The sequence below is a fragment of the Mercenaria mercenaria genome, chromosome 8 (genome assembly GCF_021730395.1).
Source record: "Mercenaria mercenaria strain notata chromosome 8, MADL_Memer_1, whole genome shotgun sequence".
NCBI lineage: Eukaryota > Metazoa > Mollusca > Bivalvia > Venerida > Veneridae > Mercenaria > Mercenaria mercenaria.
In genome coordinates this window covers 14,361,456-14,387,879 of record NC_069368.1, presented here as the reverse complement: position 1 = coordinate 14,387,879, position 26,424 = coordinate 14,361,456, and the positions used below count along the sequence as shown (strand labels likewise).

The following is a 26,424-nucleotide window of genomic DNA, read 5'->3' as shown; positions in this document are numbered from 1 at the left end:
TATCTATATTTTTGAAAGCTACACACAGCTGCACACTGCACAATACACATTTGTGCAAAGTTTCATCGCTATATATGCAAATTTAAGAATAACACAGCAAAAATAATAATTAGCATTTTGAAGTCTTCAGTTTCAGACTTCAAATATTGATGAATATAGGCCCTTTTGTTGAGCATACCATCATCAGAGACTGGGAAATGCAATGACGAACTGGTTCCTTATATATAGAGTACTGTCTAAAAATAGATTAGGCAATAAGAATGGTTTTGTAAAATGTCAAGCTCTATCCAGCTCTTTCCAGGTTCTTAAAATTTATATTTAATAAAATGTTGTCATCATGGGAAATTTTTAACAAGGACACTTAGAATTTCTGAAATTATTCTTAAGGGCGTCAAACAGCATAATTTCTTTAACATTTTCTACATTTAGGTAATGGCTTTTCCACACAGAAATTTTTATTATATGTTCTGAAGGAAAATTGTTATTCAATGGATGAAAGTTTTTGTATATGTATGTATTGTTGTATATTCTGTATGGTGAGAAAATGATGATACTTATTGTTTATTGTGCAGGGACCGAGTACTTACAGACTTCTATAATTGTTATGTTTTTTGGGTGTTTTGACAATTAATTTTCATGTCTTATACTCAAGATATATTTTGAATGCTGTTTTATGTTGTAACATGAATACTAACCAAGGAGAAGCCTTGTTTAGCACAAGCCAAAAAAAATGAATGTTTTGTTATGGGAAACCATTCAGAAATTCCAGAAGTAGAAAATGTAACTTTGTAACTTATTTAACTTACATTTTTTAACAGCACTATATTTACCCCAAGGCTGTTTCTTGTATTTAACGTGCCTCGACTCATTGATGTTGGATGTCCATCTGCAAGGTTACATGCAGTTGAAAATGATTTATGCATGTGCAGTTATGTATTCAGAATCATTAATAACAGCTAAACACTATCACACTCCATTATTATTCTGTAAAACATACAGTATAGCTAATTACCTCATTGTGAAAATTCCATTGATTCAGTATTTTCAGTATGCTCAGGCATTTCATGTTTTAAAAGCTAAAAAAAAAATCTGTATATCTGTAGCAGTCTGCTAACTAACAGCCCATTAGGATTTTACCATTCTATCAAACATCTCTGATTTTCTGTGGGAAACAAACATATATTTTGTATCTACCTGTGTGAATGTACCGGAATGTGTTATGTACAGAATAATTGTGGTGTGTTGATTGTACCAATTGGTGTATCAGGATGCAGAAGATGCAGGCTCATCAAGATAATGTGATGACCATTAACTATGCACTGTATGTATGTATATCATAACTGTCACAATATTGAAATAAATTTTTTGTCCATGTCTAAATGAAAGTTGTGTGTTCTTTAAAGGTTTATTTATTTGGATGTCGGCACAGAACTGAGCCCAAAGCATCGGTCACATTATCTTCTCCAACGGTCAGAGTAGGACACTGTTGGTAATATTAGTTACACTGCTTGCTGGTGACAGGATACGGGATATACGCTGTCGAGGAAATCCATATCAGGAGAGAGCGAAGCTCGAGACTGATATGGATTTTCGAGACAGCGTATATCCCGTTTCCTGTAACCAACAAGCTGTGTAACAATTTTATCTTGCTGACTACCCTTTACTCACATGTTATAATCTAGTATTTTGTATTTTGTTTTAATCAAAATTCACATATGAAATGTACAAGCAGGATATGGAATATATCCTGTCTCCACGTGACGTCTGTTGACCAATAGAAATGCAAGAAACTTGTAGGAGGCAAGATAATAGTGCTTATTTAAGTAAATCTTCTAGAACCCTAGGCAGGGTATCAGCCATGACCAGGAATACAACTTGGCCTACTAGCATTGTAATCAAACAAGCTAATCATTTGGCTACCAGCTGCTTCTTGACAGATTTCAGAGGTCCGGTGAATTTAGGTGTTAGGAAAAAGGCTAAATATTAAGGAGCTACATTTTAAAGGTTTTGTATCTGTAAGATCTTAAAATGGTCACATGAACAAGAGGCCCATGAAGGCCCTGTATTGCTCATCTTACCTATTGACCTAAAGATCATCAATATTAACATTCTGACCCAAGTTTCATTAAGATATGGCCTCTAGGGTGTTAACTAGTTTTTCCTTTAATTTGACCTAATGACCTAGTTGTTGACCCCACATGACCCAGATTTGAACTTTACCTAGATCATCAAGATTAACTTCTGACCAAGTTTCATGAAGATAATGGTCATAAATGTGATCTCTCGAGTGTAAACAAGCTGTTCATTTGATTTGACCTGGTGACCTAGTTTTTGACCCCAGATGACCCAATATCAAACTCTGCCAAGATTTTATTGAGGGTAATATTCTGACCAATTTTCATTAAGATAGGGCTAAAATTGTGACCTTTAGAGTGTTAACAGTCAAATTGTTGACGACAATGGACAAACACAGGGTGATCACAAAAGCTCACCTTGAGCACTTTGTGCGAAGGTGAGCTGATGAAAATTGTGTGCAGGTCATAAGTCTATTCGACTGGTTTAAGCTTTACAAGATTTTCCAATAGAAAAGGAATTAATAGAGATATGATTTCATTACTGACAATTAGCAAAATACAAATGATGTCCAGCGGTGACAGAAAATGTGAGATCTTCACAAATCTGATCCCTTGGCGAGGTGAATATTCTCCAGGACTCCCTTAATAGACAGCAGTCGGAAATAATTTGTCTATGCACTGTGCTTCTTGTCACTGTTACATGACTAAAATACAGTTAGACAATGTTATGATGTGCATATAAGCATACTGAAGACTTCTGTGACATTTTGTCTACTATAAAACTTTGTCGAACCAATCGGTTATGGGGTTAAATACTGCTATAATTTACATTACTTACATATATATTTAGACTGATGGGCTTGATTAAATCATTCAATATTCCCCAGGTCCAAAAACAGTAAAAAAAATGTATAGAAGTGCTCTGACTGGTTTGTTGTGTGAACTGATAATATGGCTCTAATGTAACAGAACTTCAAGAATCTACCAATCTTTAGGGCCATTACTAATACAATCATGTAATGTTAAGTACTGATAAAAATGACTTAAGTATAAACATGCTTCATCTTCATGAAACTTAGTCAGAATGTTAATCTTTATTATCTTCAGGTCAACTTTAAATCTGGGCCAGGTGGCGTCAAAAACAAGGTCACCAGGTCAAATCAAAGGAAAAGCTAGTGAACACTCTAGATTCCACATTTATGACTATATCTTAATGAGACTTGGTCAGAATGATAATCTTGATGATCTTTAGGTCAACTTTAAATCGGGTCAGGTGGATCAAAAACAAGGTCACCAGGTCAAATTGAAGGAAAAGCTAGTTAACACTCTAGAGGCCACATTTATGACCATATACTAATCGAACTTGGTCAGAATGTTAATCTAGGTCAGATGGGGTCAAAAACAAGGTCATCAGGTCAAATCAAAGGAAAAGCTTGTTACACTCTAGAGGCCACATTCATGAACATATCTTAATGAAACTTGGTCAGTCAGAATGTTAACCTTGATAATCTTTAGGTCAAGTTCAAATCTGGGTAATGTAGGGTCAAAAACTAGGTCACCAGGTCAAATCAAAGGAAAAGCTATTGAACACTCGAGAGATCACATTTATGACCATTATCTTCATGAAACTTGGTCAGAAGTTAATCTTGATGATATCTAGGTCAAGTTCGAAACTGGGTCACGTGGGGTCAAAAACTAGGTCAGTAGGTCTAAAAATAGAAAAACCTTGTGACCTCTCTAGAGGCCATATTTCTCAATGGATCTTCATGAAAATTGGTCAGAATGTTTATCTTGATGATATCTAGGTCAAGTTCGAAACTAGGTCACGTGGGGTTAAAAACTAGGTCAGTTGATCTAAAAATAGAAAAACCTTGTGACCTCTCTAGAGGCCATATTTTTCATGAAATCTTCATGAATATTGGTCAGAATGTTTACCTTGATGATATCTAGGTCAAGTTCGAAACTGGGTCATGTAGGGTCAAAAACTAGGTCATTAGGTCTAAAAATAGAAAAACATTGTGACCTCTCTAGAGGCCATATTTCTCAATGGATCTTCATGAAAATTGGTCAGAATGTTCATCTTGATGATATCTAGGTCAAGTTCGAAACTGGGTCACGTGGGGTTAAAAACTAGGTCAGTAGATCTAAAAATAGAAAAACCTTGTGACCTCTCTAGAGGCCATATTTCTCAATGGATCTTCATGAAAATTGGTCAGAATGTTCACCTTGATGATATCTAGGTCAAGTTCGAAACTGGGTCACGTGCGGTCAAAAACTAGGTCAGTAGGTCTAAAAATAGGAAAACCTTGTGACCTCTCTAGAGGCGATATTTTTCAATGGATCTTCATGAAAATTGGTCAGAATGTTTACCTTGATGATATCTAGGTCAAGTTCGAAACTGGGTCACGTGGGGTTAAAAACTAGGTCAGTAGATCTAAAAATAGAAAAACCTTGTGACCTCTCTAGAGGCCATATTTTTCATGAGATCTTCATGAATATTGGTCAAAATGTTCATCTTGATGATATCTAAGTCAAATTCGAAACTGGGTCACGTGGGGTCAAAAACTAGGTCAGTAGGTTTAAAAATAGAAAAACCTTGTGACCTCTCTAAGAGGCCATATTTCTCAATGGATCTTCATGAAAATTGGTGAGAATGTTCAGCTTGATGATATCTAGGTCAAGTTCGTAACTGGGTCATGTGCGGTCAAAAACTAGGTCAGTAGGTCGAAAAATAGAAAAACCTTGTTACCTCTCTAGAGGCCATATTTTTCACGAGATCTTCATGAAAATTGGTGAGAATGTTCACCTTGATGATATCTAGGTCAAGTTTAAAAGTGGGTCATGTGCCTTCAAAAACTAGGTCATTAGGTCAAATAATAGAAAAACCTTGTGACCTCTCTAGAGGCCATATTTTTCAATGGATGTTCATGAAAATTGGTCAGAATTTTTTATCTTGATGATATCTAGGTCACATGTGCTCAAAAACTAGGTCACTATGTCAAATAATAGAAATAACGACGTCATACTCAGTTGAACACTGGGTCATGTGGAGATAGGTGAGCGATTCAGGACCATCATGGTCCTCTTGTTTACACTTTATTTTCTGTAAAATTCAGAATTGTTGTGCTTTGATCTATGAAATAGTAATATACCGGTCTGATATAGATGAAAAAGTGAACATTGAAGACGCATAAAGGGCAAAAACAAGCATCTGAAATAACAGACTTAAAGGGAATTCCTATAGTTTTTTATGCGCATCTTTCTGCGCAGCCAACACTTTCTATGGAAAACTGAACTGAAGTCAACATTTGTCGAAACATGTTACAGACAATCTTTGATATGAGGTTTCTTGAATGAAATAACATTTTTTGATAAGTTTTATCAGTAATCAAATGTTGATACTGGTTTATGTTGTTACGACAAGTGTCATGCCTGACAGATATCTTGCTATTTTTAGATCACCTGTCACATAGTGACAAGGTGAGCTTTTGTGATCACCCGTCGTCCGTCGTCAATACGTCCGTCCGTGCGTCCGTCCGTCCGTCCGTCAACAATTTCTTGTCTGCACGATAGTGGTTTCATTTATGGTTTTATTTTAACCAAACTTGCACACAACTTGTATCACCATAAGATCTCGGTTCCTTTCTTGAACTGGCCAGATCCCATTATGGGGTCCAGAGTTATGGCCCCTGAAAGGGCCAAAATCAGCTATTTTGACCTTGTCTGCACAATAGCAGCTTCATTTATGATTTGATTTTAACCAGACTGGCACACAACTTGTATCACCATAAGATCTTGGTTCCTTTCTTGAATTGGCCAGATTCCATTATCGGTTCCAGAGTTATGGCCCCTGAAAGGGCCAGAATTAGCTATTTTGACCTTGTCTGCACAATAGCAGCTTCATTTATGATTTGATTTTAACCAGACTTGCACACAACTTGTATCACTATAAGATCTTGGTTCCTTTCTTGAACTGGCTAGATTCCTTTATGGGTTCCAGAGTTATGGCCCCTGAAAGGGCCAGAATTAGCTCTTTAGACCTTGTCTGCACAATAGCAGCTTCATTTATGATTTGAATTTAATCAAACTTGCACAAAATTTGTGTTGCCATAAGATCTCAGTTCCTTTATTGAACCGGCCAGATCCCATAATGGGTTCCAGAGTTATGGCCCCTGAAAAGGCCAGAATTAGCTATTTTGACCTTGTCTGCACAACAGCAGCTTCATTTATGATTTGATTTTAACCAAACTTGCACGCAACTTGTATCACCACAAGATTTTGGTTCCTTTCTTGACTTGGCCAGATTCCATCATGGGTTCCAGAGTTATGCCCCCTGAAATGTCCAAAATTGGCTATTTTGGCTTTTGCAGCCATATAGAGATTTCATTTATAGTTTTTTTAGCTCACCTGTCACAAAGTGACAAGGTGAGCTTTTGTGATGGCGCGGTGTCCGTCGTCCGTCCGTGCGTCCGTAAACTTTTGCTTGTGACCACTCTAGAGGTCACATTTTTCATGGGATCTTTATGAAAGTTGGTCAGAATGTTCAACTTGATGATATCTAGGTCAAGTTCGAAACTGGGTCATGTGCCGTCAAAAACTAGGTCAGTAAGTCTAAAAATAGAAAAACCTTGTGACCTCTCTAGAGGCCATATATTTCACATGATCTTCATGAAATTTGTCAGAACGTTCACCTTGATGATATCTAGGTCAAGTTCGAAACTGGGTCACGTGCCTTCAAAAACTAGGTCAGTAGGTCAAATAATAGAAAAACCTTGTGACCTCTCTAAAGGCCATATTTTTCATGGGATCTGTATGAAAGTTGGTCCGAGTGTTCATCTTGATGATATCTAGGTCAGGTTCGAAAGTGGGTCACGTGCGGTCAAAAACTAGGTCAGTAGGCCTAAAAATAGAAAAACCTTGTGACCTCTCTAGAGGCCATATATTTCATGAGATCTTCATGAAAATTGGTCAAAATGTTCATCTTGATGATATCTAGGTCAAGTTCGAAAGTGGGTCACGTGCCATCTAAAACTAGGTCAGTAGGTCAAATAATAGAAAAACCTTGTGACCTCGCTAGAGGCCATATTTTTCATGGGATCTGTATGAAAGTTAGTCTGAATGTTCATCTTGATGATATCTAGTTTGAGTTTGGAAGTGGGTCACATACCTTCAAAAACTAGGTCAGTAGGTCAAATAATAGAAAAACCTTGTGACCTCTCTAAAGGCCATATTTTTCATGGGATCTGTATGAAAATTGGTCTGAATGTTCATCTTGATGATATCTAGGTCAAGTTCGAAACTGAGTCAACTGCGGTCAAAAACTAGGTCAGTAGGTTTAAAAATAGAAAAACCTTATGACCCCTCTAGAGGCCATACTTGTGAATGAATCTTCATGAAAATTGGTCAGAATGTTCACCTTGATGATATCTAGGTCAGTTTTGAAACTGGGTCACGTGCCTTAAAAAACTAGGTCAGTAGGTCAGATAATAGAAAAACCTTGTGACCTCTCTAAAGGCCATACTTTTCATGGGATCTGTATGAAAGTTGGTCTGAATGTTCATCTTGATGATATCTAGGTCAAATTTGAAACTGGGTCAACTGCGGTCAAAAACTAGGTCAGTAGGTCTAAAATTATTAAAATCTTTTGACCTCTCTAGAGGCCATATTTTTCAATGGATCTTCATGAAAATTGATCTGATGTTCACCTTGATGATATCTAGGTCAGTTTCGAAACTGGGTCACGTGTGGTCAAAAACTAGGCCAGTAGGTATAAAAATAGAAAAACCTTGTGACCTCTCTAGAGGCCAATTTCTCATGAGATCTTCATGAAAATTAGTGAGAATGTTCACCTTGATGATATCTAGGTAATGTTCAAAACAGGGTCACGTACCTTCGAAAACTAGGTCAATAGGTCAAATAATAGAAAAACCTTGTGACCTCTCTAAAGACCATATTTTTCAATGGATCTTCATGAAAATTGGTCAGAATTTTTATCTCGATAATACCTAGGTCATGTTCAAAACTAGGTCACTATGTCAATTAATAGAAAAAACGACGTCATACTCAAAACTGGGTCATGTGGGAAGAGGTGAGCGATTCAGGACCATCATGGTCCTCTTGTTTATACAAACTTCCAAAATATCTTCAACAACAATAAATCTTGGATTCCATGACAAATCAGATCCAATCGTAAGTTATTTTATATCTGATTACCTCCCCTGATTGTAGTCAAAATGGATTTATATCAGTAAGTACTTTTAGGACTTATTTGAAATTTCATTATTGTCATTAGTTGGACTGAGCCAATCAGAGTAGATAACTATGGACTGATTTTATGTCAAATTACCTCCCTTTATTTCAAATTAAAATGGGCATATCTCCGTAACTAATGAAGATACTGATCTGAAATTTCATTTATGTCAACAGATTTATTTGGCAGATCCTTCTTTTGTTCACTTACAACTTTCTTTTTAATTACTTCCCTTTTACATTTCTATAAATAGCTTATTTTTAGTAACTTTTTTATTATTGGCCGTAGGGAAAAACCAAGACCATTTTTCTGTGGTACAACATGGATGGTACCTCCAATTTTTAGGTGTATTTTGACATATCTGTACCTTGTAAGAATTTTTTTTTCTTTTTGGTTAAATTTCTTTCCTTTGTTGTTCCTGTCCTTTGGACTTAGATATTTTTTCTGAGGACCTTCTTGTCCTCAAGTGCAATGATAACAGGTGAGCGATATAGGGCCATCATGGCCCTCTTGTTGTGGTTGTGTTTCATATCGCATTTTAGTACAAAGACAGTGTTGTTCATATAATGTAAGATAATTGACTTAGTACTGATAAGTCAATATCACCTTTCAGATTATTTAGTATTCAATTATAGAAAGAATTAAGAATTTTTAAAACTTTTTTTAACTTCTAGCGCACATACATGTAATCAATTTGGCCAGGTTCGCGCCACTTTCCGTCCTAACAGGTGTTGTATTCTAGCGGTTTTAACATAAAATTTAGCCTGGTGACCCATACATTTTTAGCCATTTTTATGTTCACAATACAATTATCGATACACAAGAAAAACAGGGAAAAAATCTATGAAAGAGTTTTTTCAAAATTTAAAAAGATATTCTTCATCATGGGTATTTTTCATTGAAAAAGTTCACAAAAGTAAATATGAAACAATATTTTTTTTCATTTGTACCAATTACTGTTAGGATGGAGTATTACAAATATGGCTATAATATCAAATAAGCATATAATAAAATTTGTAAAAAGAAAAAAAATTATTGTGCTGTCTTGATTGTATATTTTGGTTATGAAAATGTTGAAAAATCACTGGCAGTTTCAGCAACAGTGGATGTGTTCAAAACAATTTTTCACAAAAACGAGCCTGGTGACCTATTGTTTTTATTTGTTCATTGTTTTCAGCACAAAATTTCATATCATATATGTGAATTTAAAAAAATTCTATGAAAGGAAAAAAACTATAGGAATTCTCTTTAATAGCTAAGCAATTACTTAAGTTTTTTTCGTGAAATTGGGGCCTGGTGGCAACTAATTCTGCCTTTGTGACCAGTGCAAACCAAGATCAGCCTGCACAGATTTCAACATCTGCATTAGTTTTGGAGATAGTAACTTGCATGCAAAACTTTAACCAGGATTTTTTAAGTATCTTGAAAAACAAGAAAGTAGGTCAGTAGGTCAATGTCACAGTCAAAAGACCCCTAATTACTTGGGTTAATAGGGTAATTATAAGTTAGCAGTCTAGGAAATATGATCGGATAATTTTTTAAGTATTTTTTCCTATATAACTCGTATAAAAGCTAAGTGACCCCAGTGCAGGGCTTTAAATGGACCCAAGGTATTGATATGAACAATCTTAGTAAAGGACCACTAGCCAATGCCACATGTAAGTGCCTCTCAGTTTCAGAAAACATTTTTTATGGGTTTTTTTATATAAAAATCCATGTGAATTCAAGGGACCACGGGGCGGAACCAATATTGACCATGGAATCATAACTGGAACAATCTTGGTGAGAGTCCACTAGATAATGCCACAGCTCTAGGTCTTTAGGTTTCAGAATCAGAGAGGAAGGTTTTTGAAATTTACAATATAGTCATACAGGGAAAATTAGTCCTGCCCCCTGGCAGCCATGTTTTTATCGAAAAGCAATTTTGGTAGAAAGTCACCTAGAGATCTTTTCTACAAAATATTTTTGAAATCCGGCTAAAAGTTTCTGAGAAAAAGATTTTTAAAGATTTTCCTTTTGGTTGCCATGGCAACCTCAGTTTTGAATGGATTTTAATTCTTTAGGCAATCTGAAAGGATGACTTCCTCACATGAAGAATTCAACGCCCCCTCTGAGGCTCAAAAACACATTGATGAGGAGCAAGAGATTTGAAGTCAGCGACCTTAACCACTCGGCCACAGGAGCCCAAAATATTTTTGAAATCTGGCTTACAGTGTCTAACAGGGATTTTTAAAAATTTTCCATTCGGTTGCCATGGCAACCAAAGTTCTGAATGAATTTGAATTCTTTGGGCAAGTTGGAAAGGGGGCCATCCAAGGCTCATTCTTGTGATGTTTGGTGTAAATCTGCCCAGTAGTTTTGAAGAAGATTTTTTTAGAAATTATTGATGGTTGGATGGATGACGCACGGCGGACAACAACATGAGTGGTCACAAAAGCTCTACTTGAGCCTTTGGCACAAGTGAGCTATAAAAAAATACAACTCAAGCAATGTCAATAACACAAAAAAACAATATTTGAGAGTTAGTTTACACTAATTTATTTCAGCTTGTTTGTGATTAAAGCCCTGCATATAAAAAGGGAATTAACTCTTTAATCTATAACATAAGGGAGGGTACTCTGTATGTTTCATTGTAATTCAGTAATTGTTTTGCATACAATGTACATAGATATGCATGGTTGATATTGTATCTTTACCATATTAAAGTATTTTTCAAGTAAAAGTTGATATGCTATCTCCTTTTTCTTTCATTTGACATGTTTACTACCAAAATATGAATTATTTTCAATATCTAGTTTTATCAAACACAACATAATTTTAAATGCCAAAAATAAATATAGTGAGTTCACTTAAAATTATTTGGGTTAATGGGGTATACGTAAAATATCTACAAAAGGTCATCTAACTAACATAGCTGCCAGTAGAATTTAACAATGTAAGATGAATATAAAACACTTTTATAATGATTTTTATCATTAAAATATCCACAAACATGTATATGATAGATAAAATTTCTACAAAAGATAAGATTGTTTGTATAAAATCAGATCAAATTAATTTCAAAACAATTGTACTGCCTTGCTGGTGCAAATGCTCACCTGATTTTTTTGCCAATGTATAATAGCTTTTAAAAACCAAAAAGGGGTCATAATTCTTGCAAAAAGCAATGTAGAGTTACGGTACTTGCTGAGCAGAGTAAACTTAAAATGGCACATAACTGCTCCAAGTTTTAAAGCGATAGCTTTGACAGTTAATGAGAAAAGTTGACCCTAAACACAAAACTTAACCAAGAAATCTGATACTTTTCTAAGTCCAAAAGGGGCCATAATTCTTGCAAAAAGCAGGATTGAGTTATGTTTATTGCTGTACAGAGTCAGCTATTGATGGTGAACAAGTGTTGCAAATTTTACAGCAATAGCTTTGATAGTTAGTAGAAAAGCTGACCTAAACACAAAACTTAACCAGGCAACACCAATGCCGATCAAGTGATAACAATATCTCATCTTCTTTTTTTCAAAAACTCAGATGAGCTAAAAACAGTTCATAACAATCAAAAACCATTGTTACTTTTATTTCTTACATCAGTTAAAAAATAATGTAGAACAATATAATTATTTCCTCTTATTTTGTATACTGTGAAATCATTAATATTCGTGGGGGACTAATTTTCGTGGATTTCATGGTTGAGTCAATCCATGAAATTAAATCCAAACGAACAAGTAAAATTCCCATTCATTTTATGTTCAAAACTTGAAATCCACGAATTCATATCCCCACGTAATTGCCGTTTTGACCAAAACCACGAAATTTCATGCCCACGAAATTAAATGATTTAACAGTAATACCCGGTAGATAAAAAGGAATGTTGAATATATCTACATTTGTATTTTGACTTTTCCCCCAATTTTCGTCAATTTTCAACAACTAAAAGCAAATTTGTAAAATAATATAAAATGTTACCATATAAAAAGAACAGTCTACTGGAAAATGACATGAAATAATACTTTTTATGATTAAGTTTAGGGTTTTATCACTTTCTTAGTGAAGACAGATTTTTAAATAGATAACATGTTATAAATGTATGAATGTACACATTTATCTAATAGAATCTATCAATGTCCTTTTTAACTTATAGCCTGCTGGAAGCGAGTGATTCTGCCTATGCAACCAGTGCAGACCAAGATCAGCCTGCACATCTGTGCAGGCTGATCATGGTCTACACTGTTCGCTATTCAGTCAGTAAATTTCAGTGAACACCCCTTTGAATAGGAAGTGGTACTGCCGAAAATGAATGATGAATCAGTCCATTTTAGAAATTTGGCAGGGTAAAGGTTAAAAAAATACTTTCTTTTTAAATGAAAAATTTTGAGATCTCATTTGCAAATTTCAGTGAAATGCTGATGAAGCTGTTCCTCTTGTTTCACATGAGTTTCTTCTGCTGTCTTGTAACTGGTCCATTTCTTGTTGGGACACCGATTTTCTTAGTTGTTTTCTGAGAGGTCCTTACCTCCCCTTGAATACTCTTCCATGCTGGAATTACCTTCCCTGAGAAAAACTCTCTAACCTCATATCTATGGCAATACAATGCAAAAAGATGTGGAACAATTACCAAACTAAGGTTCACAGTCCAGAAAATTGACCTGGCTTCAGTTGTGTCTGGTACCTGGAACTCGGCCTGTGTACGCCACTTCAGTGAGCTGCAAATGAAGACAAGCTGTGCCTGGATGGATGCACCGGCATGAATAAGTGACCAGTCCTTTACCCAACGTTCACCAGGGTAGATCAGTGAGCAAAAAGCAGCAACGTAGAACGGTACGAAGTAGTAGAAATAGCATAAGGCCTGAAAGAGATAATTATTGTCATAACTGAAAAGGAAATGGTACAATCACTTTAACTGTGATCAAGTCTATTTTATATATTTGGTAACTATTTAGTTGTTAGTGAGACAATCAAAGTAAAAGGTACTGAAATTTCTGTACTTCTGGTAAAGTTTGCATCATTTTTATTTTGCAATTTGGTAGACAACAGACTTTTTTGCATTAGGAAAATGACTGCACTTAATTGTTGTTTATACTAATTTGACATAATTGTTTTAAATTTCAAGAGTTATGAATTAATGAGTTGCTCTAATCACATAAATAAGTGAAAATAAAATCTTAAATACCTTCCTATCTACAATATTAAACCCCTAAAATGTAAGGTGCACATAAATCCAATCTTTAGAGGTAGACATGCATATAAATCTTTAAATCCCTGTAGTACTTTTATTGGAGTTTATTTTCAACACTAAACATGTCTTTCAGTGTTGTTATATTTTCTGGTCCTTTGTGATCATGGAGTCCATTCAATATCAGTGTAATAGTGTTCCGCTTGTCCGCTTAAGCAAGTGTTAGGGGGCAGGAGAGATGCTGCACATTCTATTACCTTTTCTGAAGACTCGATCAAACCGAGTCTGCTATTATTTTGCTTGGTTGCATTTTATGCTTCCAAAGGATCTTTATATAAATTTTATTTTAAATGACATTAACACTAAGCAGTGTAGTTAACAATCTAAATTTAGCTCATTTTACCTGAGTACGCCCATACTGTGTAGGATCATTAAGGTATGGTTCTATTTCCTTTAAATAATATTCTGTTATCTTTTCTTTACAACCCATGCAACTCTGAAAACAAAAGCACAAATCAGTTAGGACAACATATACATGTAACACACTCTCATGACTTAACTGTTAAAAATGGAGTAATTTGAACCATTTCTTGTGAGGGTTGAAAAATGGAGCATTATTTCACTGTTCTTTAAAACCTTGTATAAAATTCCAACCGTGGAGGAAAAGTGATTGTCTTGAATGTAAACAAAATGTGTTTGTAAAACATCCATACCCCTCATGCTGGACTCCCATGATCACAATAACCTTTGTCCTTTGACCAACTGACACAAAAAACAAAAAGGGTTATCTACTAACCACAGGAAATCATCCTAAGAAATTTGACAACTGTAGGCCAAAGAATTCTTCAGTTATGAATAGGAAACCCATGGTTGGCAGTCAGACAGAAAGGCTTCGATACAAACACTAGTATTCTTCAGTTATAGATGGAAACAGATTTCTAGGTCAAGGTCAAAGTCACCATATGTGTGACACAAACTTTTATGCCCTTTTATGCATATTTTTAACCAAGTCAATGGGCCATAACTCTGGTCTGGCCGACTAAAATCTCAAACAAAATAACAGGACTGGTGCACAACTTCACAGCTGAATAGTACTCCTATTATTTTCCACAATCCTAGGTCAAATACATTTTAAGATACATGGGACAAAAACTTTTAGGCCCTTTTCATGTACATTTTTGACCAAGTCAAGGGCCATAACTCTGGTCTGGCTGTGTGAAATCCCGATTAAAAGACCAGGTGCACAACTTCATATGCTGAATAGCAATCCTGTGAGGTTTGATGACTCTGGGTCAAATACTTTTTGAGATGCACGACACAAATTCTGATGGACGACAGATGGACAGACAAGCTAGGGCAACTTTAAGTGCCACCCCCCAAAAACCTTTGGGGACCACAAAAAAGAATATACAGGGGAGGAGAGGGGTAGGGGGTATGAGCATGTGTGGGGACTGCAGGATGTGGATTAGGGATACTTAGATACAATAACAAGAAAATGTACTGAATGTAAAACAAAAGTGCCAGACTGTCGCAAAATACGCCCGTCATCGAACTTGGCCTAATTCAAGGGCCATAATCCAAGAAAGCCTTGGGCGATTTGGGTGGTTATCGAACTTGGCCGAGATATTATGCCCACAAACATTGTCAGCAAGTTTGTTGAAGATCGGATGAAAACTGTTCGACTTAGAGAGCAGACAAGGCTAAATTCTCAGTTTTTCGAGTAATTCAAGGGCCATAATCCAAGAGTGCCTAGGGCGATTTGGGTGGTTATCAAACTTGGCCGAGATATTATGCCCACAAACATTGTCAGCAAGTTTGGTGAAGATCGGATGAAAACTCTTTGACTTAGAGAGCGGGCAAGGCTAAATTTGCAGCTTTTCAAGTAATTAAAGGGCCATAATCCAGGAGTGACTGGGGCGATTTGGCTGGTTATCGAACTTGGCCGAGATATTATGCCCACAAACATTGTCTGCAAGTTTGGTGAAGATCGGATGAAAACTGTTTGACTAGGATAGCGGACATGCTTTGGACGCCGACCACCTGCCGCCACTGTGTTCACATAATACGCCCTGCACTTTCAGAGATTGGCGTATAAAAATGTGGGTGGTGGGTGGGAGTATCAATATGACTTTGACCTTCCAACCCCAAAAGCAATAGGGATCCTCCTCAAGGGATGCTCAGTCATCAAATAAAGACTGATTACTCTTTCTATGAGCCCTAAAATCAAAATAAAATACTAACAAGAGGGCCATGATGGCCCTATATCGCTCACCTGAGTTAAATTGCTTGCTTGAACAGATTTCTTTGTTAATGCTTTAAAAACAAGAAAGTAGGTCAGTAGGTCATATTCATGGTCACTGAAAGTCAGATTTAAGAATGGTGTGCAAAACTGTACATGTCATCCAAATTTCAAGGCTGTATCTAAAAAAACAAGAAAGTAGTTCAGTAGGTCAAGGTCACAGTAGGGTGACACCTTATCACTTAGGGTCATCTGGTAAATATTATCAAACAGTCTAGGAAATATAATCTGATAATTTTTTAAGTATTTTTCCTATCAGAGTTTTTTATCGGCGTTTTTATAGCCATTATTGGGCTATATTCCCAATGCCAAAAAGTATGTATTTTTCCCAAAATGAGTGCAAAAATTCCCAATCTACATTTTGAAAAAAATTTCATCAAAACTGCACAAACATTGACCAAATTATGGACAATTTTGTAATGGAAGTATGTTAAAAGAGGTTGTACAATGTGAAACAAGTGTATGAGAAAGTGCTTAAACACATCTTTACTATATCCTATGGGATTAAATATTTCCCAATTCGAAACATTTATGCGTCAAAATTCCCAATTTTGGGGGTATAGGCTATGTTCCCAAATTAGCTAGAAAAAAACCTGCCTATATAACTCATATATCAAGTGACCCCTGGGGCGGGGCCTCTTTTCACCCCAGGGGCATAATTCGAACAACCTTGTTAGAGATCAACTAGGCAATGATACATACAAAATATCAAAGGCATAGGCCTTGAACTTTCAGACAAGAAGATTTTTAAAGTTTTTCCTATATAAGTCTATGTAAAACTTGGGACCACCAGAGCAGGGCCTCTTTCACCCCAGGGGCATAATTTGAACAATTTTGGTAGTAGACCACTAGGCAATGCAACATACCAAATATCAAAAGCCTATGCCTTGCAGTTTCAGACAAGAAGGTTTGTAAAGTTTTTTCCTATATACGTCTATGTAAAACTAGGGACCCCCATAGCAGGGCCTCATTTCATCCCAGAGTAATAATTTGAACAACCTTGGTAGAGAACCACAAGGCAATGCTACATACCAAATTTCAAAAGCCTAGGTCTTGTAGTCTCAAACCAGAAGATTTTAATGTTTTTTTCCTATATAAGTCTATAAAAACCATGTGACCCCCTGGGCGGGGCCATATTTCACCCTAGGAGGATCATTTGAACAATCTTGGTAGAGGCCCACTATATGATGCTACATACCAAATATCAAAGCTCTATGCCTTTTTGTTTTTGACAAGAAATTTTTTAAAGTTTTTCTCTATATAAGTCTATAGAAACAATGTGACACCCAGGGCAGGCCATATTATATCCTAGGGGGATAATTTGAACAATCTTGGTAGAGGCCCACTAGACGATGTTACATACTAAATATCAAAGCCCTAGACCATATGGCTTTGGACAAGTAGATTTTCAAAGTTTTTCCCTATATAAGTCTATATAAACCATGTGACCCCCGGGGTGGGGCCATATTTGACCCTAGGGGGATAATTTGAAAAATCTTGGTAGAGGCCCACTAGATGATGCTACATGCCAAATATCAAAGCCCTAGGCCTTGTGGTTTTGGACAAGAAGATTCTTGAAGTTTTACCTTTCGGTTGCCATGGCAACCAGAGTTCTGTATGGAATTCAATTCTTTGAACAATTTTTTTAAGAAGACCATCAAAGGATCATCCCTGTGAAGTTTCATCAAAATTGGCCTAATGGTTTAGGAGGAGATGTTGTTTAAAGGAAAGTGTGGCCGGACGGCGGACGGTGAGCGATCACAATAGCTCAGCCTGAGCCTTTGGCTCAGGTGGGCTAAAAATTAAGTCAGGTCCCTGCGTCATTGACCTCAGAGCCACTGACCCCATATCAAAAGGGATCTTCCTCAATTGGGGCTTAATCACTGTGAAAACTTTGAAAGCTGTAGCTACTACACTTTATGACTTGGAATCTGGATACAATTCTCAGTTTTCCTGTTAATGTGACCTTGACTTTTGACCTATTCAACCATAATACAATACGGATCCTTCACAATCAAGTGAATTCTTCATGTTGGGAAGCCATCAAGCTGGCTTTCTAAGATCAGTGGTTCTATGCAGGTGCCTTCCCATGATGAAATAATGCCAGAAGGGGCATTTTGGGTGCCTTACCTTAACGAATGACCTTGTGGTTTACATCAATGACCTACATAATAGTTACACATCTGTAAGAGACTATCGCAAAAGAATCCTCAGTTAACAGTTTATTCTCCAGTATATGTTACAACAGTAAGCTCACTGATTAAGAAAACTTACTATATATCTGAATGCTGCTATAACGATAGCTGCGAGAAACCAGACAGCAAACATCCACTCAGCTGCTTGTTCCCAACTTGACTTCTTTTTATCAACCTGTAAATAATCAATGCATTTACTACCACAAACCACTTAATTTGGTGTTAGAATTTCTACCAAAATGAAGCCCTCCGTAAAAAATGTTCAAGGACTGTATTCTGTAATGTAGTGGACTTTGGTGCAAACTTATTAACTGTGTTAATTTCACATATATATTTTACAGGTTATTAGATTTGTATGAGTTCTGCAGTGCTACGCCGAAATGAACTTTAGAAGCACAGTATTATTCCACAAGAGAAGAGGTGCATATTTATTGATGAAAAGTTAATACTTTTCATAGCAGACACATCTTCCATTATCAATTATCTATAAATGATATAAATTTGTTCCTTTGCCCATGTAAAATAGAGCATATCATCGTTAATGAACTTTTTAAAGTGAAGACACACATGACAAGAGCTGTCACAGGAGACAGCGCGCTCGACTATTTCGATGCTGGATAGTGAAACTGGGCACATCTGAGGAAACTAGAGCTGTCACTGGAGTGTTTAATGACTCCAATTGTGGATGAAGATATTGCACAATAGCCTGAGTCTATGTCAAAAATATTAACTTAAAGTAATAAGAGAGGTAAAGATAAAATGTATCAAAACACTATATAAGTATATCCTAAGCAAAAAGGTGCATAATTCATTAAATATTGGTGCCAGAGTTATGCACCTTGTGTCATATGGTGTGGGTGATGATGTTGAACAACTATTTTAAGTTTGAATCAAATCCATTCAGTAATAACAAAGACAGAGTGAAAGTGCATCAAAACTTTAACCTAAAATTCTAAGTAAAAAGGGGGAATAATAAATGAAAAATTGGTGCCAGAGTTATGCACCTTGCGTCATATGGTGTGGGTGATGATGTTGAACAACTATTTTAAGTTTGAATCAAATCCATTCAGTAATAACAGCGGTAGAATGAAAGTGCATCAAAACTTTAACCTAAAATTCTAAGTAAAAAGGGGAAATAATTCATGAAAAATTGGTCCCAGAGTTATGCACCTTGTGTCATATGATAAGGGTAATGATGTTGAACAATTGTTTAAGTTTGAATCAGATCCATTCATTAATAACAGAGATAGAGTGGAAGTGCATAAAACGTTAACCGAAAATTCTAAGTAAAAAGGGGAATAATTCATGAAAAATTGTGCCAGAGTTATGCATCTTGTGTCATATGATGTGGGTGATGATGCTGAACAACTATTTTAAGTTTGAATCAAATCCATTCAGTAACACAGAGGTAGAATGAAAGTGCACCAACATTTTAACCTGAAATTCTAAGTAAAAAGGGGGAATAATTCATGAAAAAATGGTGCCAGAGTTATGCACCTTGTGTCATGTGATGTGGGTGATGATGCTGAACAACTACATGTATTTTAAGTTTGAATCAAATCCATTCAGTAATAACAGAGATAGAGTGAAAGTGCATCAAAACTTTAACCTGAAAATCTATGTGATAAGGGGAGATAATTCATGAAATATTGGTGCCAGAGTTATGGCCCTTATGTCAGATGATGTGGATAATGATGAGGAATAAGTATTTCAAGTTTGAATCAAATCCATCAAGTAATTACAGAGATAAGTTGAAACAAGAGGGTCATGATGACCCTGGATCGCTCACCAGAATAATATGAGCTACATGTTTCAAATGTCAAACTGATGATTTTTAGAAATTTTTTGGAAGATTTTCTGATGTACAATCAAGTAACCCCTGGGGCGGGGCCAATTTTACCCCGGGGGTCATGATTTGAACAAAGTTTGTAGAAGTCTACTAGGAAATGTTACATATCAAATATCTAAGATCTAGACCTTCTGGTTTATTTTTAGAAAATTTATGAAGATTTCCCTATGTACAATCAAGTAACCCCTGGGGCTAGGTCAATTTGACCCTGGGGGGTCAAGATTTGAACAACTTTTGTAGAGGTCCACTACGCAATGCTACATGTCAAATATCTAAGCTCTAGGCCTTCTGGTTTATTTTTAGAAAATTTTGAAGATTTTTCTATGTACAATCAAGTAACCCCATGGGGCGAGGTCAATTTGGCCCTGGGGGGTCAAGATTTGAACAAATTTTGTAGAAGTCTACTAGGCAATGCTACATGTCAAATATCTAAGATCTAGGCCTTTTGGTTTATTTTTAGAAAATTTTTGAAGATTTTCCTATGTAAAATCAAGTGACCCCTGGGGCGGGGTCAATTTTGACCCCGGGGGTCATGATTTGAACAAATTTTGTAGAGGTCCACTAGGCAATGCTACACGTGAAATATCTAAGCTCTAGGCCTTCTGGTTTATTTTTAGAAAAATTTTGAAGATTTTCGTATGTAAAATCAAGTGACCCCTGGGGCGGGGTCAATTTTGACCCCGGGGTCATGACTTGAACAACTTTAGTAGAGGTCCACTATGCAATGCTACATGTGACGTCAAATATCTAAGCTCTAGGGCTTCTGGTTTTTGAGAAGAAGATTTTTTAAGATTTTTCTATGTAAAATCAAGTGACCCCTGGGGCGGAGTCAATTTTGATCCCGGAGTCATGATTTGAAAAAAATTGGTAGAGGTCCACCAGGCAATAATTCACACCAAATATCTAAGCTCTAGGGCTTCTGGTTTTTGAAAAGAAGATTTTTAAAGTTTTTTCCTTTCGGTTGCCATGGCAACCAGAGTTCTGCATGGAATTCAATTCTTTGTATAATTTTTGTAGAGCTTCACCCAAGGAACATTCCTGTGAAGTTTGGATGAAATTTGCCTAGCGGTTTATGAGGAGATGTCGTTTGAAGTAAAAGTTTACGGACAACGGACGCCGGCCCATCCTAATAGCTCACCCTAAGCCTTTGGCTCTGGTGAGCTAAAAAGAGAAAGTGCACCAAAACTTTAACCAAGGTGGGGACGCGGAAAGACGCCGACACCGGGGCGAGTAGGATAGCTCTCCTTATACTTCGTATAGTCGAGCTAAAAATGTTATAAATGATGTCACACAACCAATATGAACTCTGAACTTCAATATTTTTAAAGTTCCAGAGTAACTCACCAGAGTTTTAAAATGAGTACTTCCTTGCAAAGTATCCCAACAAATTACAACATCATTGTTTATAGAAAAGTGTAAACCACAAAATCAATATTACTTAATATCGATTTTCATTTCTTCAGTCTTTCATCAATGCCAGATTATCTGCATCTCTAGAAATCAACATAACTTATCTTTAGACAGCAGCTTTATTAAAGGGAGATTAATAATCTGTGTAAATGAAATACTTAGTGAAAACATGAAATGAATAATTCATCTGTGATGTAAACATACCTGTTTTTGTTTGATTCTCATGCCCTCTCGTAGGAATCGTACACCAGCATATATTGGATAAAATACATATGGCACATTTAGGAAATATGACCACTTCAATCCCTTATTTCCTGAAATTGTCAAAAAGCTAAAACTTACTTATTCAATAATACTGTGAAATTATTTAATTTTGTGGGGATGGATTTTCATGGTTTTGGTTTGAAATAGTGATTTCGTGCTGACTTGAATTTGTGGGTTTCAAATTTTGAAGATAAACGTATATATTTCATTTGTTTGTTATTTAATTTAGTGGACCAGCGCAAACAAAATTTTCACCTTGTATGTAATCAACTGAGCTCATCATTTAACATGACATAATGTTAAGTGTTCATCTGACAGAAACGTTATTCAGTTCTAACAATATTTTCTACACAAAAAAATTACTGGACAGTGTTACCATTTCTCAGATTTCATCCACATAGAATCAGTTCCATTCAAAACTCTTTAATCATATCACTTACTTAATAAAAATATTACCACGCAATTGTACTTAAGATTGCTTTTAAGGCTCTTTTGGGACAACTTGTTGTAAGAAATGAAAGAGCAAAAAGGTATTTAACCCTTATCATGCTGGACACGACTGATTCGGCCTTTGCGACCAGTGTAGATCATGATCAGCCTGCACATCCATGCAGTCTGATCAAGATCTGCACGGGTTGCCATTCAGTCAGTATCTTTTTGATAAGCACCCCTTTTAACAGTCAATGGTACTGTGAAAATTGAAAGATGGACAATTTCATTATAGAAATTTAGCAGCGTAAGGATTAACTCACCAATTACATTTCCAGGCATAAACACTATCATACTATGAGTGATCGATCCAACCCAGTACAATCCAAGCAGCCGATAGTCTTGTCTAAAAACAAGAAATAACAAACATTTCAAATGTTGAAACATTCAAGAGTACACAAATACTGCAAATTTTATCAATAGCTATTTGTGAACAGAATTCAAAAGCAAAAAATACTAATATCTTTTCTCTTTGCAACATTCTTTTACTTGACATGTTATTTAATGGAAATGTGACTGAAATGCTACCTTAATTTTATGTCATGTACACATGCCCTTAAACTGGTTACAAAGTTTTTATGGCAACATTGCTATGAGGATCATAAAACATTTCTCACAAATTGGGTAAATAGGCCTATGCAGGCTATGCCTTACATTATAAGTTAGCCATGAGATGGTATTACAGGATCTCAAATTCATCTCATTTGAGTACAATATATTAAAGGTCTTACCCTGTAGTCAGTAGATAAATCATGCCAAGATACATCGAAAAATGTCCGATGCCATCCCACCAGTTGATCATAGTGCCATATGAGCTTCGCAGATACGGTTCCCCTTCTCTCAAATAGAACTCCATAAAACCTTTCACATACCCATCAAGCTCCAGTGCAATAAATAGATCTACCACAGCAGTGAATGAGAAAATACACCACACTGAAACAATAAAAAAAGGTTGGCGGTAAAAATTAATCTTGAAAAATGAAAATGTGTTTTCAATGAAACAGTTTTGTAATTATTCCCTCAGATGTGCAAGAGAAAATTTTGCTCCACAAATTTAACTGGTACATTGAAAATTGTGACTGTGACCTTGAGGTCTGACCTACTGACCCCGAAAACAATAGGGGGCATCTACTTGCCACATGCAATCATCCTATGAAGTGAGACCATTTTAATCAAAAACCAAATCTACCGCCTGACAAACCGACCAAGAATGAGCATAACAATAAACGCCTTCTTCTTTAAAGGGGGCATAAAAATAATTTGCACTGCATGTCATATCATGAGAGTGAACAAGTTTGTGAAGTTTCAATCCTTTTTCATTAGTGGATACTGAGATACAGGGGCATAATTTTGAAAAAATGCAAAGTAGAGTTATTTGACCTGCACAGTGAGTACATGTCAGATCATGACAGTGAACAAGTGTGAAGTTTCAATCCATTCCCATTAGTGGACAGCAGGACCGCAGGAAGCATTTCCAGATGGTGGCGGGGGGGGGCACACATTTTGCATTTTGAAAATCAGCTAAAATTGACTCGCTGTCAAGAAATTGCTAAGATAATTGGTCAAATTATGGGGGGCCAGCACCCCCACCACCTGTTCCTACGGCCCTGGATAGTGAGATACCAGCTAACATATATAAAAACTTAAACCAAAGACTGCTAAGTCGAAAAAGGGGCATAATTTTGAAAAAAAAAAAAAAAAAAAACAAAGTAGAGTTATGGGACCTGCTTAGTACACGTATATCGGTTTATCTTGCCAGCCCCCCTGACCCTATTTACGGAAATACCGGATCACGGGATTTATCCTATAATGTTGATATGGTCAATACGATACATCTATCGATATCACCTGTTGCAGTGTTTAGTAAGACTGATCTACCCAAGTATACTTGAAGGCAAAGACTTACGGAACATGAAGTATTTAAACTTTATTTGGAAATGTAAAAATTGAAGTTCTGCAATCACAAATTTTACCATAGTACAGGGTCTCTTTCTTCCCGGGATGTTCTTGTACGAAAATGGTGCACAGCAATCCGAAAAGTGGAAGCGTGATGACCCCAGCTGTGAAAACCCACTTCGAATTTTCCATCATAACTAATTTATCAAGTGAGTAAATCAGCGGCGCAGCTAAAAATGATGCAAGAAAAACAAGTAATACTATAGGAGGCTTCAACATGATTGCAGGTATGAATAAAACTAAACAAAAGAACAAAGACTTTCAACTGTTAAAAAAGCGTCTTTGGAAACCGGAACGGACACCTGCTAAGATCTACTTGATTGTAATATCTTTGCAATTGAATATGTTCTCAAATTTTACCGAGTTAAATACTGTTGATGCGTAAACGTTTTAAAAATGTAACACAGAGCTTTGTTAGTAGGCCTTACATTTAAAAAAAGAAAAGTAGCTACCGTCCATTGTGGGAAAATAATTCCATGAGCATATCCTGATCCTTCGATACGTTTACATAATTTTATATTCCCACAATTCTGATGTCCCAGTTGCTAAAACAAAATACGTATAAATTGACGTAGAATCCGTCTTTGCTTAAACATACCTTATTTCATTATCAATTAACATCAAAATGCGTATATATCTAAGTTTTGCAATGTAATTACTAAATTCAAAGAACTTTAGTATTGCGTTAAATACATATTGTGACAAAAATCTCTGGCCATATCCAGCATATCGAGGGCTTTGGGCAAAACTATTGTATCTTGTTCTTTATTTATATACACTTACAATAGTTTTGCACCAAGCCCTCGATATGTCGTCAGTCATAACGGATTCTATGTCTTCCCCTACGCATACAGTCCAGCCCCAGTTTTATTCTATTCACTGAGAGGCTGGCAACTGTAACCTTCTAATCTATATCTATGTTTTTAATCTTAGTAATAGTAATTCTTTTCAACTTAGCACCTAATGACTGAGCTTGTTCATCTTTTAACAGTCTGTCCCAGACAAGCGCCTTCCGGCAGTTATAATCAAAATTGATTGTTTGGCTGTACACCAAGTAGATGTAAATGTAGATGTAGATCCTTACTTAAATCTTCAGCACTTAAAACATGAAGTTAGAGAACATGGCTATAGACCACATTTTTTTAATGCTGAATGCCACCATCATCCTATGGAACAAGTTGCCTCAAACTGCTGTTGTCCAGACAAACGTGGAAGGTTTCCAACTGATGCTGGCCAACCAATACACCTACTAAACTCTTAGAGATGTTTTTAATCAACTATTATCCTACTGTATATAGAGGAACTTTTATCTGGAAGAAGTCAGCCCTGCCTGCTGCGCATTGTGTAAAATTGTTTTATCCAGTTGTGAATATACTCCATACGGAGCACGAGGCAATTACTCAAGATGATGATGATGATGATGATTTCATTTGAAGCCCGTCTATGTAGCTCAAGGGGTAAGATACTTTTCTATGGAGGTGAAGGTTACAGGTTCAATTCCTGGCAACTCTTATTGCGGTGTGTTCTTAGGCAAGGCACTTTATCATTCACGATTGCCTCAGTCGACCCAGCTTAGACCTAAATGGGTACTAGCACATTACTGGAGGGTAAGATATAATTGGATTAAACTGTTCTTAAAATAGGGCCGCTCAAAAGCTCTACAGAGCTTATGTTCATCGTTTCACAAAGTGACAGTATTACCTGTACAGCAGTAGGGAGAGCGCAGATCAATAGATTACGAGGTTTTTGCATCAATCCGCGGATGAGGCAGATGTCTTCCGTTACGAGTTGATAAAAGACACTGTAACTAAAGTCATTTAGTCCTTCACCCCTGAATCATGTCGAGAAATAGGCAGTTACTTGCGGGCTCTGTTTAGTACTGGTATGATCGGGAACACCGGTTAGGTTAACTTACCGTTGTTACATTACTGAAAAACTGTTACAAACGGCGATACACCCAAAGCAAACAAATAGATCAGACTTATTTTTTGTAGTTTGCTTTTCTATGCAGCTCTAAATATAATTACTAGTAAGTGTCTTCAAGCCTAACTATTAAATTGACTTTATACGAAACTTATTTTTCAGTCATTCATAACCCTGATTTCTTAATCAAGTTAGTATTTAAACAGGGATGTCATTTTGAAAATGACTAATGTATTCTAGCATAAGACTGCTATTCTTATAACTTTTTTGGGGGTGAGAAAACGTCTATAGGAATAAGGTCAGTAATTCGGTCGAAAATGTGCTTCCGTGGTGTATCGAAAGAAGTCCATAATAAATAGATCATAATTTTCCCATTTTTTGCGCAAATTCGTGTAGAACGAGTGCTTTAATCACCATTTTTCACTACTAGAATACATTCTGCATAAAATGAGACGGTTTTCATGTTCATATACCCCACATGGCAAGTTTTGCAGATCGAAACCGGAAGCAGGTGTTTACTGCGCGGACGAGAGCAAATATGCGCCGT

The 26,424-nt window shown here is 36.3% G+C and overlaps 1 protein-coding gene across 1 annotated transcript; it reads right to left on the bottom strand.

The window, feature by feature from the left end:
• Positions 1 to 10,847: 10,847 nt before the first annotated feature.
• Positions 10,848 to 24,274, bottom strand: LOC123565857 (transmembrane 6 superfamily member 1-like). The gene is made up of 7 exons (XM_045359632.2): positions 23,972 to 24,274; positions 22,730 to 22,931; positions 22,262 to 22,344; positions 21,450 to 21,559; positions 18,066 to 18,161; positions 13,896 to 13,988; positions 10,848 to 13,165 (listed from the first exon to the last, which is right to left on the bottom strand). The coding sequence occupies exons 1-7, from the start codon at positions 24,171 to 24,173 to the stop codon at positions 12,746 to 12,748; spliced, it is 1,206 nt and encodes a 401-aa protein (XP_045215567.1). The 5' UTR covers positions 24,174 to 24,274; the 3' UTR covers positions 10,848 to 12,745.
• Between the last annotated feature and the right edge of the window lie 2,150 nt (positions 24,275 to 26,424).

Coding starts and splice junctions, on each gene's coding strand:
- LOC123565857 (XM_045359632.2), bottom strand. CDS start 24,173: ATGTTGAAGCCTCCTATAGTATTACTTGTTTTTCTTGCATCATTTTTA. Junction 22,932..23,971: donor GAAAGAGACCCTGTACTATG/GTAAAATTTGTG, acceptor TTATTGTTTCAG/TGTGGTGTATTTTCTCATTC. Junction 21,560..22,261: donor TATGCCTGGAAATGTAATTG/GTGAGTTAATCC, acceptor TGACAATTTCAG/GAAATAAGGGATTGAAGTGG.